General features: G+C 41.3%; 1 protein-coding gene across 1 annotated transcript in view; it reads right to left on the minus strand.

The window, feature by feature from the left end:
* Window positions 1-4,095: 4,095 nt before the first annotated feature.
* The window catches only part of Gas2l3 (growth arrest specific 2 like 3), a 28,373-nt gene continuing 13,420 nt past the window's right edge, over window positions 4,096-19,048 (minus strand). Inside the window, exons 7-10 of the mRNA XM_051139849.1 lie at window positions 14,664-14,727; window positions 13,566-13,704; window positions 8,581-8,688; window positions 4,096-5,446 (exon numbers count right to left, since the gene is read on the minus strand). Of these exons, the coding sequence (XP_050995806.1) occupies window positions 4,163-5,446; window positions 8,581-8,688; window positions 13,566-13,704; window positions 14,664-14,727 (1,595 nt within the window). The 3' untranslated portion in view covers window positions 4,096-4,162. The remainder of the gene's footprint in view (window positions 5,447-8,580; window positions 8,689-13,565; window positions 13,705-14,663; window positions 14,728-19,048) is intronic.

Raw genomic sequence — 19,048 nt, forward strand, 5'->3', positions numbered from 1 at the left:
TATTATCAGTAACTTTCTGTAAGCACAGTATTGGTGTGACCTGTAGAATTTGACTTTAATCACTAATGATTTCTATTATTTCAAAGATTATTAACCATGACTCTGGTCTTTCTGAAACAAAACCTAGGAACAATACAATAAAAACAAACTCTTCTCAATGTATGAGTTTCATGTACACAATTTCCAACATGGATCAAGTAGTTAAAATGCATTCAGAATACACCAAAAACAAAACAAAACAAAACAAAAAACAAAAACCACAAAACAAAACAAAACAAAAAACAAAAACCACAACCAACCAAAACAAACAAACAAAAACAACCAAACAGAGACTGGTTTATGTTTATATTTTAATACTTAATACTTGATAAAATATAAGTTAAATTGGATACAAATACTGCTGGCACACACACACACACACACACACACACAAATCTACAGAATATATACAAATCCAATTCATATAGGGTCTATATGAAACACAGATGTAAGATTACACCAGAACCTTTATTCGTTCCTTTCAAGGAAGTAACAGATTTTAAATTAGACAGATATAAACAGATCACAGAAGGCATCATCTTCTCCAAACTAGTTCTTTACCTACTAAGAGCTACAAACGCAGGCTGGATGTGGTGATGCAAACCTGCAAACCGGTACTCAGAAGGCTGAGGCAGGAGCGTTGCTATGAGCTCAAGGCCAGCCTGGGTTACACAGAGAATGCCAGACAAGCCACAGCTACATAACAAAACCTTGCCTCAGAAAAACAAAACAACAATTTAATGAAGAAAAAAAAAAAAAAAAAAAAAAAAAAGAGCTGACACTTCAAGGTCACTCATTACTCCAAGCATCCGGATGGTATACTTGCCAAATAGCTCACTTGAAGCCCAATATAGAAACAATCATTTCGCTTTCCTGTTAAGTTTTATATAATCACACATTAATAAATTATAGCAAAGAAAAAAATTTTTTAAAATTCCATTTTTAAGAAACCACACATTATATCCTCCAGGTACTTCAGCATTTTATGCTTGATACTTGTTTTATTAAATATTAAACACAAAAAACCATATGTAATTTCATGCTATTGCTCAGAAATGAATACAACTGCAATAGGAATTTGTTTGTAGTGTGGCAGACTCATCAGCTCCTTTAGAAAATTCAAAACATATTAGAAGGAATTAAAAAAAATAAAAATAAAAAAGAAGGAATTTAATTTTTTTTTAATTTGTGAGAAAGGAAAAAATAACATTTTAGACTTATTTATTTCAGGTGTGAATGTTTTGGCTGCATGTATGTATGTACACCATTTGCAGGCTTCACGCCCATGGAGGTCAGAAGAGGGTGCCCGACACCTAAAACAAGAGTTGTGGATGGTTGTGAGCCAGCAAGCGAGGGCTGGAAATGGACCTTAGGTCCTCTGCAAGAATAACAAGTGTTCTTCAGTGCTGAGCCATCTCCCCCGCCCCGTGGGACTTAATTCCTTACTCATATAAGACCTGTTGCGGGGGGGGGGGGGGCACAAGGAACACAGAAAGAGATAATTCACCCTACATGACTATAGTTGGAGAAATTCCCTTTCTGCTCAAGAACAGACAAACTTTATTTTCCAAATAAATAATTCTAAAGTTAATTCTGGAATTTGTGCCAGATGTCTGGGGAGTATCTTTATTCTTGACTACCCAGCACAAAAGATAATGTTGAGAGGATTGTACAATCTACTGAGTCACAGGCTAGGCCTGCCTATAGTACAACTTACAATTTCCTCAGAAGTTACTGATCTAGACATAGTTTATAATCCTCTAGGTGAGGGAATAAACCGCTGTAAAGGGACAGCTCTTCCTCTCTGAAAGGTGCGTTAGATATCGCTCATTACTAGGAATGTTCCTGGCACCTCTTGCACACGAGACGTCTTGCACACTAGACGTGCTTTCACAGATGTAAATACTACCATCCTCCATGCCCCGAGTGGGAGAAAGTAAACCAAGGACTTAGTGGCTTTCTGTTGTGGCTCATCCCGAGCAGATCTTTGGTTTTAACCATACCCCTCGGGTAAAGATGACTGGTTTTCACACGTCTAGAGAGTGCCAGCGGCCCTCTGAGATGCTTGGTCACACCATCAGTGCACTTTTGTGTATTTTGTTTTGCTTTAGAAACCGTACTTGAGGGTGCTGGGGACGAAGCTCAGTGGTGATGCTTATTTAGCACTAACTCAGGATGCCCAGAATGGACCCTCAGCATCGCAGAGAGAATAGAGGAAGAGAGAGAGAATGGGAGGGAGGTAGAAACAGGCGGCATAATAGAGAAGTCAAAATGCCATTTCCCCCCACACGTCTCCAGTACGTAGCTGAAGATGACCTTGAATTTCTGATCCTCCTGCCTCCATTTCCCAAGCGCTGGAATTACAAGCACAAACCACTTTACCTGGGCTTTCCTCCTCCTAAAGCTTATGAAACTGATAATACCATAAAGTTACTTAAAAACACCCTTAAAACTTCCCAAAGTACATCAATAAACTTTAAACAGTGACAAGCCTATACATAAATTATTTACAAGTATCCCTGTGGGTGGAAGGAGTTTATGTTGTCACTCCATCACCTGGATGTTCCTAAACAGAATCTGCCTACAGAACAGAAGGCCACACACATACACTGTCTGTCTGCTGGCCACTGGAAAAGTGAGCACAGTACGGCTTTATTAATGAGGATTAACATACTTTGGAGGATCTACTTAAAATCAATAGTGTGCTGTCAAAAGAAGTACAGAGTCACCCGATAGAATGTGTACACAGTGTCACTTTAAGGCTCTTTTAGTATCATCTTAATTTGATGTGTGTGAAAGTATGTAGTACCCATGCATGCATGTTTGCATGTGTTTAGTGTGCATATGTGCATTCATGTGTATGTGTGTGTGTACACATGTATGCAGGTACATGTGTATGTGTATATACACAGAGAGACCAGAAATTAACTTTGGGTGTCTTCCTCCTTTTTTTTTTTTAAGGCAGCGTCTCTCAAGAAAGCTGAAGTTTATCAGTTTGGCTAGTCTACCCAGCTAGCTTGTTCTAGAAGATCCTGCCTCATCCTCCTGAGTGCTGGGACTACCGGCAGACCACCACGCCCACCCAGATTGCCTGGAGGTGCTGGGATCTGAACTCCAACCCTCACGCCTGCACAAGAAGTGTTCTATCCGCCCAGTCCCTAACTTTAAGATCGTTAAAACATAATTCTGGTATCAAAACACGTTATCTTAATGTAAAAATCCTTACTGTATTTGTAGGAAATATCTATTCACTTAAAATATTTTGATATGCCAAAAGCTATTAAATCTGTTTCCCCATCAAACTGCAGACTTTATCTAAAAATATAAGATAGAAAGTGTCTAGACTGTTATAGCAAAAAAATCTTACTTATTAAATTTCATGTTACATTTCAATAACTTATTTGATTTTTTTTTTTTTTTACTAAAAATATCGGTTACAAAATGCTACCAATAGTATTAAAAGCCCAGTGTAAATAAAATAAAATTTAAAAAAGCAGTTCCTTCTGATATGGAGAGGTTATGGGGGTTTAAATAATAAAAATTCCATTTAATCCAGAATAATGTCAAACCAAGCAGCAACAGCCATTGGTATTTAGGATTGCCAGACTGGGAACCCTGATTAGGAAATTAACTTAGGTGCATCTTGCAGCCCGTGTCAAACCGTTGCTAGGCTTTGTAGGCTTTACTATGTACTCTTCCCTCAGTCTTCAGAGCTGGGATTATAGATAAGCACACACTTAGGCCAAGCAAACCACTGCTTTGGGAGTGGGCACAGGAACTAGTGTTTAAGAGCATCCAAGCTGCTATTAGCAGATAATCCATAGTTAATACCTAGTCAGAATTGCACCGCCTATAGTTACAATTCCAGTAGTGTTGCTGGACTTTCACAGTTCCCTCAAGCTGCAGACTTGAGCGAGATGGTACAGAGCGACACCCATACATTTGCCTATTAACATACAAAAAGCATGTGAGTCCTCTCCTCGACCCAGCCTTGTCCGCTGCCTCCATGGTCCGTCTTGGCCTCGTGTCTGCAGCTCTCCAAACACAAATAAGATCTTTTGTGACCCTTTTGGCTCCCAGTTCTGCTTGGCCACCCTGATTTATTACAGCGATACAAATGCGGTTATTTTCTAAGCTTCTTACTTCCAGTCATAACAAAATAATGGTCACCGTCGTCTTTTTTCTTTGCAGTAGGCTTTTCAGCTCCACCGTCTGCTCCCTTAGCAGAGGAGGGAGGTTTCCTGGCAGGAGCCGGTGACCTGCCGCTTTTGGGAGGCCCCTTAGCTGAGTGCTGGCTCTTCATGGCAGACTTGGAGACGGTCTCTGTCTTGGCAGCAGATTGGGGAACAGTCACAATGGACAGTGGGGTACGGCCAGGAGACTTGGAAGGGCCAGGTCCCGGCATCCGGCCGGTACCCTTACTGTGAGGTTGTTTTTTGGCAACAGCAACCGCGTTCTTACCTTCTGGTTCCTGAGCAGCCCTTGCAGAGGGCACTGAACAGCCGGAAGTGGCATGATTTAAATTCAAGGTAGACGGAAGTCTTTGGGCTGGGTCTGCCCTTGATTTTAGAGTTCGCTCAGGTGGCTGTGACTGCGTCCCTAGGCCCATGGCTCTGCTTTTAGCGCTGGGTTTTGTCACTTTTGCGGAGGACTGGAAAGCGGGAGGGGTAGGCCTGCCATGCATGGTTCCTTTCGGCAGCTTCGGGCCCTTTGATGATAAATTTGTAGGTGACTCATCCCTAGAAGGAAGATGATTGTGTTTCAGGTGCTTTGGTTCGGTTTTCCCAGAAGACTTACTTGGCAAGAGCCTAGACTTAGACAGATCTCTTGGCTTCTGGGCTGGAACGCCCTTGGCCTTGGCAGTCTTGGGGAACGTGACGCAGCTTCTCACCGACCCTGACGCACACTGCGCAGCGCTCATTTTACCCGCTGGGTTTAGAGATGCCGGGGAAGAGGAAACACTGTTGTGGGGAGCGTGCGGCTTTTTTGCTGCGCCCTTCAAAGATGCAACCTTGGGATGGGAAACCGATGTTGGAGAATCCGGAAGTTTAGAACGGGCACAGGACAGCGACATTAGATTACCTTTTCCTGATGTTGCAGGTGGCAACACACCTGGTGGCCGCGCCTGCTTCTCCTTGCTCTTTGGAACACTCACCGGCGTGCCAGGCTTTAAATTTTGTTTCTGAAACATGCTAACTGCTGACAAAGGGTTCATTTCTGGAGGCTGAGGCGTCCTGGCAGGCGCATCTGGCACACTTTCATTAGAAACTCCTTTTTGAAATGCTAAAATTTTTTGTTCTAGTGTAGCAAACTGCAGTATTCGACAGGGGTCATACTTCAGCAAAAATCCTTGCAGGGTATCCCAGCCTCCACCAACACGGACCATTACGTGTTTCCCATGAAGCATCTGACCCCAAAATGAAAATAAAAAACAAAACGGTGAAACTGTGAAACTTATACTTTCAATTTGTTTACAGTCATGATGTGCATTTTCTATGACCTGCGAAACGCCGAGTATTCGCCAACGGCGTCATTTCAAGTCAGCAGTCTCTTTTTTTTTTGTATTAAAACAATAAATTTAGTATTAAATTATGCAACTAATAATAAAAACTCTCCACTTTATAATAAAAATACTTACAAATAATTTGTATCCTAAAGTCCGCAAAGTTGATATATAAAACTGAATTAGCAATATCACTCAATGGACTGAATGCTAAAAGAAGAAATCAGAGAGGAAAGAAGAAAGAAATGGAGACAGAAAAAAAGCTTCATGATAGATTAAAAAGTAATTAGAAAAAATAATGAAAACTTGTACTTGAAATTTAAAAGTTATATTCTACCAATTTCATTTTTCAACATATATAAACTATTATTAGTTCGTCTTTGCAGATAAGAATGACTGTGAGAGATTAAGAAATTTTGGGCTAGCCTCAAACACACACAGCCCCTGGCTCTGTTAATGCAGCCCACACTGGATTTTGGGCCCCTGTCCACTCAGCTGGCAGGCCCTCCCAGGCCCCGCCCACTCAGCTGGCAGGTCCTCCAATCCATAGGAGCTCAGCTTTAGACTTTAGCTCTAGTTCCATTCTGTGTATATCATGTTTACACTGTAGTTAAGTGTGGCTTACTTACTCTTGGCCCTAATCAAAGAAGCCTCTCTTTCTGGTGAACAGTGGAGTGTTGGAGGTTGGTATGATGTATTTTGATGCTAATTACTGCTTGTGGTCTCTGTGACCCACCTTGCCTAAGAGCCTAAGGGCAAATGGGATAGGCCTGGCTAAGGTTCCTGGGCTTGGGGAGACAAAGGGAATCTTGGCAAGAAGAGAAACCCAAGGGAGAAGGGAAGGGGAGAGGAGGGTAGGGGAGAAGGGGAGAGGAGGGGATGGGAGGAGAGGAGAGGAGGGGATGGGAGGAGAGGAGAGGAGGGGAGAGGAGGAGAGAGGAGGGGAGAGGAGAAGAGGGGAGGGGAAGAGAGGAGGGGGGAGGGAAAGAGAAGAGGGAGGGGAGAGGATGGGAGAAGAGAGGAGAAGAGGAGAGGGAGGGGAGGAAGGCAGGGGATGGGAGGGGAAGAGAGTAGGGGAGGGGAGAGTAGGGGAGGGGAGAGAGAAGAGGGGATGGGACGGGAGAGGAGGACAGAGGAGGGGAGGAGAGAGATGGGGAGAGGGGAGAGGAGGAGAGATGAGGAGGGGAGAAGAGGAGGGACGAGGAGGAAAAGGGAGGAAAGTTGCACCATCATGGGTTAGGTGGAAAAGAAGCACATGGCCAGCATGGATGGAGACTTGGCCCAGACGATGATAATTAGCAAGTATTTGGGATTATGGATGGGAGGTAGTTTGATAGAAATTATTAGAATCAGATGGCATGGGATTGGGTAGGGATTGCATTCCTGCCCCACTATGGGAAGTAGTTTAGGGGATTAAGAGCTGCCCTGTCCCAGGTTAACTAAGGCTATTTTAAAATATAACAGTTGTCTGTGTCTTGGTTGATTGCTAGGGGGTTAGAAAATACCATCGTAATAATAATTATAGGCCTAATGATAAACATTATTAGTCCACACTGGTAATTTAACAGCAACAGCGGTGAGTGCAGATTCCTGGCTGCACAGAGTGCTGACTGTGTGTGATGAATGAGAGCTCAGCACGGACATTGTGGCACCGTCTTTTAGCAGTCCCTCTAAGGAGTGGGAGACATTTTGGAAGAGGGAGTGGAAGGAGCCAGAGGACAGGACAAAGGGCTGACAAGTTTCATCCTCTGGGCAAGACACACAACCATTGCAGTCATGGACTGCTGTAGATGGCTGGGTGCTGAGCCTGGCACAGGACCGGGCCCCTCAGTCACAGAGGATGGGTTTTGGGAACCCTACCTCTCCCTGCTGACTACCCGCTAAGAAAGGAAAAGGGAAGACTCTGCAGTCACGTATTCCCAAGTCTCTCTCCGGGTCAGTTTGGCTAATTAATGTTAACAGTCAGTCAATTCAACCTGATTTCTGGTTCTGTTTTTATTGTTCAGATTCAGGAAGAGGGTACTTGTGTGCCCACTAATGACCCTACCAGGCTTCCATAAATAGTTTCAATCCAACAGTTACATAAATGACTCTAATTAAACTAATTATGTCACAAAACAAAATCAAAAGCCATAAATTGGGGATGGGTAGGCTGATGAAATTGAGCTGACAGGGATGAGAGGCAGATAAAAGGGGATGGAGGAAAATAATCAGGATATATTACATACATGTATGGATTGACCAACAACAAAATTAGCAAACAAAAAAAAATTTTAAAAGAAAGCTAATTAGAAAACAGAAAGCGAATTTGGGTGTTTCTATATGAGTTAGATACAGGGTGGGGATAGGCTGATCCTATGTGAAATAGAGGAAAATGCACATGGTTTAACTGTATGTTTAAGTACCTTTATCTTATGTTCCTAAATTGAGAGAAAACAGCTCTTACATTATAGCAAAAGTAGAAAGAAGTCAAACAGGTGAAAATTTAATTTCCTTATCAACAGAAGGGATAAGTAATCAACTGCAGATGGGACAAAGGCAGGCCAGGAACATGGGCACTACCAGCACACAGGTACATGACCCAAGAGAGAGATCTCCTGCTCACTCCTGAGTGTATTCATGACTGTGAATGGCAATACTTCTGTTTGCTTTCTGACTATTAATATTAAGCTTAGTGGACATTCTACTTTGGCCATTCCTTCTTAGGGAGTTGATGGAAAATTATTCCATCTAGGAAAATCTGAAAAAGCTGTAGTAGTTCCCCAAAGTACATGAAGACACTTTTCTTTACAGTGTGGACCTAGTCTCAGCTGCCTTCTAGAAAGTTTCTTGAGTGTTAAAAGCATCTACTCAAACTCACTTAAAATTCATGAAATCAAGCATACCATATTTTCCCATACAGTGAAATTCTTCTATTAATAGCACAGTCTATTCTGATTTTTTCACACATAAAGGGGGAATCAAAAGACGCATGGTAAATTGTAAACCAAACCCCAAGACAAAGTGACATGAACACAGGCTGCAAATAGCAGACTTACCCTTATAAAGAGGATTTTCTCGCCTAGCCGGTACCGTCCTTCCGATAAGTATTCAATAGAAAACCGATGAGAACAGCTACAAGGTGGGTCCTCAGCAATGTGCCTGACCTAAGGTGAAAAACAGGTATCAACAGTCAGTGCTTACTAGGGAAAACAGTCTAGCAAAGCTAAGCACACTGTTGTTTGATAGGAAAATAAATCTCAAAAGTAAAATTTCAAATTATTTACTCTCTCTTCTCCTTTCCTTGCTAACGAATTGTGAATTCTCATTTTTCTCTTGAGACAATGCTAGACTAATATTGTGGGAATACCTACATTTGTCCCAAGTTACTGCTAAAATAAGCAGAGCCATATGTCTAGATGTTCATGAGTGGGTGAGAGTCTTAATTTTGCAATTCAGGAAATATTTTTCTAGAAGCCTTTGTTCCAGTTCTAACACCTCATGAGGAGATGGAAGGAAAAAACAAGCAAACAAAAAATAAAACAAAACAAAAACCTTACTTCTATTCCTCAAAACTTTGTTTTACTTATTAAGTAAACATGCCCACATTGCGCTTTGATCACATCTACCTCTAACTCCCCTTCAGCCCGCCACGCCCCCTCCCGGCTTCATGCCTTCTTCTCTTTCTTCTCTTTGATAATCCACTGAGTAGAATTAGTGCTGCCATACACTGGTGGGTACGGGGTTATCCATTGGATCATGGACAACCTACAAGGGGCCACACACCTGAAAAATCTGAAGCTCTCTCTCCTAGTACCTATCAAATGCCAAGTGCTTCTCAGTGAGGGGTGAGGGGTGGGGCCTGGCTGGATCTCCTGGTGCAGGTCTCATGGAGGCAGAACTACTGTGAGTTCATGGCACATCAGCACTACGTCACGGCACACCTCCCTGGCCTCTGGCTCTTACAGTCTCTGGACCTCCCTTTCCTTAATGTTCTCTGTCCCTTGAGAGAGGCCTCAAGAAAATTACAGTAGCTAGGAAAAAAATTCAGTCATTCCAGACTGTAAACAAGGAAAATAAAATAAACTAATTAACTAAAGATATATTTTGAAATATGTTTAAATGAAAAACATTACAGATTAGCCACTAAGACAAATATGGGCTGGTGCACGCCTTTAAGCCCAGCAAGGAGGAGGAAGGTGCTGGACATCTCTGCCTGTTGGAGGCCAGCCTTGTCTACATACTGAGTTCTAGGCCAGCTAGGGCAGCATAGAGACCCTATCTCAAAATGAAACAACCACAAAAGGTCATAACTATTTTTCAAAATTACTTATGCCAAATATATATAAATATATTCATTTAATGTTTTAAACACCCTCTTCAGATATGCCCAATTTAGCTGCACACTAGGAGAAATTTACGATTGCCTTAATTATCTTCCAAAAATAAGTTAACAATTATGGAGTCCCAGGGTCTCATAAGAGCATTACATATTAATAGAATCTATTTCCCTGCGTTGTTCATTCAACAAGAAAACATGCCTGTAAACAACCGGAATTGATGCCTTAAGTCACTCAACTAAGTTTCTCCTGCTCACAGGCTGGGTGCACATGCACACGTGTTTCCACCGTCACATACGGCACACGTGAAACACGACCCTGAAATCAGGTAAAGCTGACAGTTATCAGAACATGTATAATGTAAGACAGGGTGCTGGCACACGCCTTTAATCCCAGCACTCGGGAGGCAGAGGCAGGATCTCTGTGAGTTCCAGGCCAGCCTGGTCTACAAAGAGAGTCCAGGACAGCCAAGGCTACACAGAGAAACCCTGTCTCAAAAAACCAAAAACCAAAAACAGAACATGCTTAAAGTTAGTTAAGCAAGGAACTTGACGGAAGTTATTTCTTTTAGCCATTATGTGCTATAAAATATTCTTAAGTTTACAAAAGCTCATTTGCATATTTAACAAATATGCAAACCAAATGATGAACCAAATATTACCTGGCCTATATGCTAAATATTAATCCAGGATATCTGTCCATCATGTCCATGCATAGTTGGACATTGAAGGTATATATTTAAAGAAGTTTTTATCTTTCACAATAACAATTCAGACCATAGTCACTTATTTTCCCTGATTAGAATAGAATATCCCAATCAGTGCTTGCACTTGGCAGTACGAGGCTGTTTGTGCTGGCAGCCATCATTAGCAGAGTCTACATGAGGTAGTGCGCTGTGGAGATTTTTTTTCCCTAATTCTATTTATTGCATAATTAACAACACTGAAGGAAATAGCTAAAGAAAACTATCTACAACGAAACTGCCTTATTTTCACTCTCTTCATTCCTATATTTTTGTCCATATATACTTATTTTTTATTAATCCAACATTTTCTCCCTGCTACATGACTGTCATAACAATCACAGAAAATTATTTTTCTGTGACAATACTTAATCCTATTTTATCAAGCCTTTGCCCTATTGGAGGGTTCTTATATTATTTAATTTTCCTACCATTATAAATAATAGTACAAAGCCACGCGTGGTGGTGCATGCCTTTAATCCCAGCACTCGGGAGGCAGAGGCAGGTGAATTGCTGTGAGTTCGAGGCCAGCCTGGTCTACAAAGCAAGTCCAGGACAGCCAAGGCTACACAGAGAAATCCTGTCTTGAAAAAAAAAAGAAAAGAAAAAAGGAAGAATAAATAATAGGACAATAAACGTTTTTGTTTTTTACTGAATTCAGTTATAATAAAAATGAAAGAGTATGTTTGAAGCTCTTAATATTTATTTTTCAAAATTGTACATTAGCTTTCATTAACAATAGTAACTCCTAAGTATAGTTTCACCATGATTTATACAGCTTTCAGTTTTCCAATTTTATAATTTTTGCTACTGGTACAAAATGATGTTTTGTGGCTGTCTTAACCTTTTTTCTTTAATTACCAAATTTCAACATTATAATTTTCTTCTTATATGAATATGGTTCCTGAACATTTGCCCACCAAAAGGGTTTTTCTTATCAAATGTACTATCTTCATATAATAAAGTATATACTAAAATTTTCATTGAATATATTTCTTTCAGTTTCCTTTGTTAATTATCATTCTTTAAGGTTTTCAAACAAAAACTTGAGGAATGGCCCAGCCCTAGCACACACCTTTACTCCCTGTCCTAGAGCCTTCTGTAGACAAGATTAAATGAGGTTAACCCGAAGTCACGAGGCGGAACAAATAACCAGGTGACAAGGAATAAACAGAAGGGAGGGGCATTGAAAGAAGAGTATTTAAGACAGCGTGGAGAAGAAGGGGTTTTTTTGGCCTTTTCTTTCTGGGATATGAGCTAAGTAGGAAGGTCAGCTGGGTGCTTTCTCTGCCACTAGTCAATTTTTACTCCAGTATTTGGCTTCTAAGTCTTGACTGGTAAAATTGAACAATTGGGATTTTCTTTCATTATAACAATTTTAATCTATTACATTATTTCTGCTGCCCATTCTGATACTTATAATCATCAAATGTATTAATAAGAATATAGGTAAATAATTTCGATGTAATGAAAGCTTTTACAGACTGGCATAATCTTAATCTATCTTGCAAGGTAATCTGAATGTTCTACTATTTTAATTTGTGTATATGTAATGTGTCTGTCAGTGTGGTATATGTGTAAATGCATATTTTGTATGCAGGTCTGTATACATGTGAGTGTATACATGTGTGTGAACTCATCTATGTGGGGGCAAGAAGCCTATATCAAGTGTGTCTTTTTCTCTCCCTCCTCCTCTTCTTTCTTTTCCTTCTGAGCTCATCAATAGGCCAGATTGGTGGGCCAGTGAGCTCCAAAACACTGGGTGTCCCTGCCCTGACCCCCAGCCGTGCAGCACTAGGGTTACATATGTGCCCCCATATCTAGCTTTCACATGGGTGCAGCAATGTGAGCTCAGTCTCCCATGCTCATGCAGCAGGCCTACCACCGGCTGCTCTCCAGGCCCCAGGCTGAACAGCTTATCAAAGAAATTATATTTAGAAAGAAAATAAGCACTACTAAATATTTACTAGTAATGATCTATTCTTATTATCAAATAATGTTATACACTAAACATTTCTTTAAAATGCTACAAATCCTTTAGTTGTTCTCAATTACGGCGAGCAGAAAATGTCTGCTACCCCTCTACATCGTCACTTACACGACAGTCACTGCGGGAGGTCTAGAGCCTAAAGGAGCGTGATTCTATCAGTTTCTACGGCACAAACAGTCGGATAGTGTTGAATAGACCATCACGCCATGCCCCACCACATAAAAGCTCTGCAGAGTGTCTATCAGGGACAGTGTTCAGAAAAACTCTATCAGCTTTTCCTTGCACCTTTTCCTCCTCTCGTATCCTCCTAGGATCTGTGTATCGTCCGTCTCCCCGAATCTCTCTCCCCCTCACAATCATTACGTAATTCTACTTCTGACACATGGCTTATAATGGTTCCTTTTGCTCCAGTGCCCACTACTGTGTTCAAATTCGAATGCTCATTATTTCACGCTTGGGTTATTACCATAAAGCAAACACAATATATGACCAAGAAAGCAACCCTTTATTATTTACAAATAAGATTATAATGCTACTGTATTTGAAAGGAAAAAAAAAAGACTCATTGACTTCTTTTGGCCTTTAACCTGTCACTCTGAAAGTGCACATCCATTCTTCACAGACTCCCAGAAGTCATCAGACAGTGGAGATTAATAAATATATTCTGAATTAAAAACCATTTTCTTTTTTGTTTGGTTGGTTTTTGGTTTGGGTTTTTGTTGTTGTTGTTGTTTTAGTTTGGTTTGGTTTTGTTTTTAGGAGACAGGGTTTCTCTGTGTAGCCTTGGCTGTCCTGGCCTCGAACTCACAGCGATCCACCCGCCTCTGCCTCCCAGAGTGCCATGACTAAAGGCGGGCAACACCGTGCTCGGCTCCATCTTCTTTTACATGTAGTGTTTCGGGTAGCAAACTAGAGATGCATAAAGCCTGAAACTTCAGCCTGCACAGTGCAAAAAGCGCAGCGACTACTCACAGCCTCGTGTAGTTTCTCATGCTCGCAGCAGGACTTGGGGATGTTGAAGGACTCTTCCGGCCCCGAGGTGTTGAGCAAGGTCTCCTCCAACTCGATCTCCTTCTCGAGTTTCACTAACACTGGTGGCTCAACTCCATATCTGAAAGCAAGTCAGGGAACCCGGTCAGTCCATGCGTACCCGGCTACGTCGCTACAGATCAAGACACGGGACGCTTTGCCTCTATGGGGGGGTCTGGGCGACTCTTTTCTACAAATCGTTTCACTGAGACAGCTGCAAGTCCCTTTAATGTTTCAGATTGCCCAAAATCCAGGCTACCATCTCTGTATCTTAGTGTATATCTGAGTTACGTGATGTTCTCAGCGTTTTTCCTGAAGCCTTGAAAGGCGGCTTTATAACAAGCTGGCGGTAGACAGGGTTGATGCGGGCCCGAGGGACACAAAGCCTCAGCCTTTTTAAAAAAATATAGTTTATTAATTTATTCATATTACATCTCAGTTGTTATCCTCCCATTCCTCCCTCCCTCCCATTTTCCCCTTACTCCCCTCCCCTATGACTGTGACTGGGGGGGACTTCTTCCCCCTGTATATGCTCATAGGGTATCAAGTCTCTTCTTGGTAGCCTGCTATCCTTCCTCTGAGTGCCACCAGGCCTCCCCATCCAGGGGACATGGTCAAATATGGGGCACCAGAGTTCATGTGAAAGTCAGATCCCACTCTCCACTCATCTGTGGAGAATGTCCTGTCCACTGGCTTGATCTGAAGCCTCAGCCTTTTGACCAAAGGGTACTGATTTGTTTTGAACTACTTGAAGTTACATGGTTTTTTTTGTTTTTTTTTTTTTACCCTGTTCTTAACCTGAAAATTTTAAATAGCATTTTCCCAATTTCATATGAAATGAAGGCAAGGTAGATGAGAGAGCAACGTTGACGCCTGCACGTGTAGATGGGAGTAAACAAAGACACAGAAAGATAAAACAGGAAACTGCATCACTTCGTTCTAATCAAGAATCATATTCTTTAGGTATAGAAATGACGATCAAGTGAAGTAGCTAAAAGGCATTTATGATGTTGAAATTCTGAAATATCGAGAAATACGTACCTTGACACAATTCGCCCAATCTCAAGAAGACAAAGGTACACCTGCCTGGGGTCTTTATGTAAAACTGGGGAAAAATAAGAGCATATGTTTTTAGACTCAGATGTAAGCTGGGAAATACAGTCTGGCAGAGGAGACAGTACAAGGAAAAAATGATGAAGACAACAGGCTTATTTGTTTAGAGGACACTCAAAAAGGGCATGTTTATTGTCTCTACGTAATTTCTTATGTACTAAAAAAAAAAAAAAAAGATAAACCTGCAAGCACAAGGAGAATGGACACTGGCCTAGGATATTTACTTGACCAGAATTTCAGGCTTTAAAAGCAATGGATTACAGTAAGGACCCGGGAGATGACTCAGTCACAAAGGTCCTTGCTGCACAAACATCAGGACCCGCGTTCAGCTACCCAGCACCCATGCAAAAGCCAGGCATGGCGGCGGCACACATCTGTCACCACAGTGCTGGGACAGGTAGAGACAGAAGATGCCCGAGGCTCAGTGGCTACCCAACCTACACGAAACGATGAGGTCCAGGTTTAGCGAGAAACGCTGCCTCAAAACTAAGGTGGAGAACACCAAAGACACTGGGTGTTAGCTTCCTCCACCCTCCCCACAGCACACTGTATCACCACACGTCTCTCATCAGGAGATACCGTTAGAAGGGTCACTTCAATGTCACTCTATACAAGTTTTCAAACTTTGCCAAAACAGTGAGTAGCAATTTCCTAACTTACTCTTTAAAGCATCATTATCTTCAAAACAAAGACAGAAGCCAGAGAAAGAGAGCATAAGGAAACTAGAAGCACCATCCAAGCCTCACAGATGAGAACATCACATTGTTCAACACAGCAGCAACAAGACCCAGCAGCATAAAAAAATTACCTACAATGAACAAGCAGGATTCATGCCAGGGATGCCAATAGCTGAGTATATGAAAATCAACCAATGTAATTAGTAGAAGCAGAGTTCTCATATCGCAAAAAGGGGATAAACAGAAATAAAAGAATTTGAAGGAATATAATGTTGGAGGATGGTCTGATGTATTTTTTTCTTTTCTTTTTTCTCTTTCCTTCTTTCTTTCTTTCTTTCTTTTTTTTTTTTTTCAAGACAGGGTTTCTCTGTGTAGCCTTGGCCATCCTGGACTCACTATGTAGACCAGGCTGGCCTCGAACTCACGGTGATCCGCCTGCCTCTGCCTCCCGAGTGCTGGGATTAAAGGCGTGCACTGCCACCACCACTGCCATCACCACAAGCTGGCCTGATGTATTTTGATGCTAATTACTGCTTGCTGTCTCTAAGACCCATCTTTAGGGCATACCGGTAAAATAAGCAAGTGGCACCCAGCATGGTAGGCCTAAGAATACTGATGAAATTAGAATCTGTGCAAACCTCTGGTGAAGAGTGTAAGTCAATCAGTTCCCTGGAACCTGTGTTTCTTACTGTTTAAATACTAACTTTTGTTACATAGTACTTGTTACAAAAATAAAATGTTATGGGAACAAAGCTGAACCCTTTCTTTAAAAAAAAAGTAGCTGCAACAACTTGGTGCCCAACTAAATTCAGGTATCCACACCCTTAAAAATCATATTTTGTCATAGTCTGAAAAGGGTAATAGCTCCCAGAGAGCATCCATGGCCTAGAGCATTTCATAGGTGCTGCTCCTAGCTGCCTGCGGGCTCAACTCTCACAGAGCAAAGATGGCTATAGACACATGGCCAGTTGGAGAAGCGGAACTAGGAGGCTGACAGTCTTCTAAACTGGCTTAGAAAATGGAGTTAACTGCCTAGAAAAATAATAAAATAAAAACTGCTATGACCCCTTCCCAAGGAGCTGTGGCAGAAGGCTCCTGGATCTTTTTTCGCTTTGTTTTGATGGTTATGAATTTGTTTTCAATGGGCTTAGTCATAGTCACACTTCTCCATACTCTCTCTAAAAATGTTCAGGGAGAAAGGCAGAGAGATGTGAGACTAAGTTACTGGCCACAAAAAGGGAAGAAAGAACTGAACTCTTCTCCATAGAGTTGATAGTGGCTGGAATTAAAAGCTCCTTAGCTGCAAGGTGTTTGTCAGGACTTTCTGGAAAAGGTCCACCAGAGAGAGCAACAACTAAATTCCAAGGAATGGCGGATGGAGCTTCACAAGCTGAAGCCTAAACTGGCACAACCGACCCAAGGTTTAGACTTTTCTTGTTTCCCTGCTTGATTTTTGCTTGAGAGTCCTAAAGGTTTTTACTGGAATTGAAATGAAATTGTGAACAGGGCTGTGGCAACACAAGCCCTTAATCCCAACACAATGGAGACAAAGACAGGTGGAACTCTTAAGTTGCAGACCAACCTGGTCTCCACAGAGCGTGACTCCCTGCTGATAAGATAAGTTACTAGCAGAGACAGCCTAGGATTTAAACTGACAAGCTTTTCCTTAAACTTACTATGTACATTCCTTTTTCTTAATAATGGATTATATGTTCTTTCTGAACTAAAGGATGGATACACGTCAATCGTAGGTTTATGTAAAGAAAAATGATGTGACTGCTCCATAAAAGGCCAGCCAATCTCCTTAAAAGTGGACCGTCCACAGGAGATACGGCGCCAAAGGGTAAACTGGCCTAAGAGATAGGTTTTGTGGGTCAATGTAAGGACCAAGGTTGGATGGGGAAACAGACACGAAGCTGCATGGCTCCCACGTCGAAAAGGGGTGAGACAGAAACACCCACAACAAATGTGAAAAGCCAGGTACAAGATACCTACAGTATACATAAACCCTAAAATAAAATGAGAGTTTATAGAAAGCTTATTTAAAGCTTAAAGCCTTTTCCTTTGCTCAGGGCAACATGCTTGTCTCTAAAACGGGAAACAGATAGCAGCCTGGCCTATACATCAGGGGCCACCATAGAGCCTAGAGAAGGACATTCAGAACTGCACAATCTTGTTTTGATTTCAGTATGATAATGATTGTATCCTCATTGGTAATGGTGATGCTATAGTTCCTCTTTGAAAGAGGTCAAAATGAAACAGACCTGGATAAAAGAGAGACCGCTAATTTAAGGCAGTCTATGTTTACATGAATTCACACTGCAGAACAAGCAGGTAATTTATATTGCTAATACTACCACACGGCTCTGAGACTGGCTGAGACATGAATGTCTATGCATAGCCAAAGCTTCCTGTTGGTTACAGAATCCCCATGATTTATTATTAGATGCCATTGTTCATATAGCATGAATGAAGATTTACAGATGCCTGTCTTCTGCTCATACAAGGAGCAGAGACCCATACCCAATTGTTCTGTGCATCCTGCACACCTCATATATTCATAGTTTTAGGACTGTATAATGCTTGTGAGAAATTATGTTTTCAGAATTAAAGAACCGGACACTGACGCTGGATATGACCTGATAGGATTCATTCCTCCAGCATGCTGAGACACTGACATCCTGCATCCTTCATGTTCCAGCCCCAAGTGCTTTGGTTGCTGTTTCTTATCAGAAAAGGATAGCTTCAAAGAAGGCTCATGATCCAAAATTGGTCCAGCATTTCAGTCTATCCCACACAGGACTTAATATTAAGCCTGGAACTTCTCAACATTTAGAGACTGGACCACAAATACTATACCTAGCTTGCTTAACCTTTTTTCCCCCAATTTTACTTGGGCCCCTACATAGGTATTATTTGCCCCAAGCTTTGCCTGAAGAAACCTTAAGAGAAAGACGCCCCATTTCCCTTAAGGTGAGTTGGGTAGGCTTTTGATTGCTTTCTTGGGCTATAGATGTATATTGTTATTTAAGGGTATGGAGATAGGAGTTGAAAAGAAGAAAGGGAACTACATATAGGGATGATAGGACAAAAAAGTGATTACTGAATCTGCTCCTTAACTTAAGGCCTTAATTGTTATTCACAAATAAGGTTAATTTCAATTCATTGATATAAAATTTTGTATATTGATGTAAAATAAGTTTAATTTTGATACATTAAGATAGAATTCAAATATAGTATCATTCTTCACACATTATATTTCTACTCTAATGTTAGATATTGTACACATACAACTCAATTACTTCCAATACTCTGATAGTGCTATTGTGGGCTGGTTAGGATAATCAAGCAATGCAAGTCAATTGTTGATCAACTCATGGTCATGTCAAGTACAGGAATATACATGCTAGGTTTAACAGATAGATATGATTCTACAGATAGATAAGGTAAAATAGTTAGATATGGCCTTCAAAAACCTCACAGACCTACAGAATATGGCATTTAAAAATGTTTTTATTAAGGATTCTTTGACAATAAGACAGGTTAACTCCTGGCGGCACCCAGCCTAACACAAAGAAGATGATGAGCACTGAAAAACCTCTTTATGGAGATGGCTTCGAGTGTGGCAGAACAAGC

Source organism: Acomys russatus, chromosome 31 (assembly GCF_903995435.1).
Source record: "Acomys russatus chromosome 31, mAcoRus1.1, whole genome shotgun sequence".
Classification (NCBI taxonomy): domain Eukaryota; kingdom Metazoa; phylum Chordata; class Mammalia; order Rodentia; family Muridae; genus Acomys; species Acomys russatus.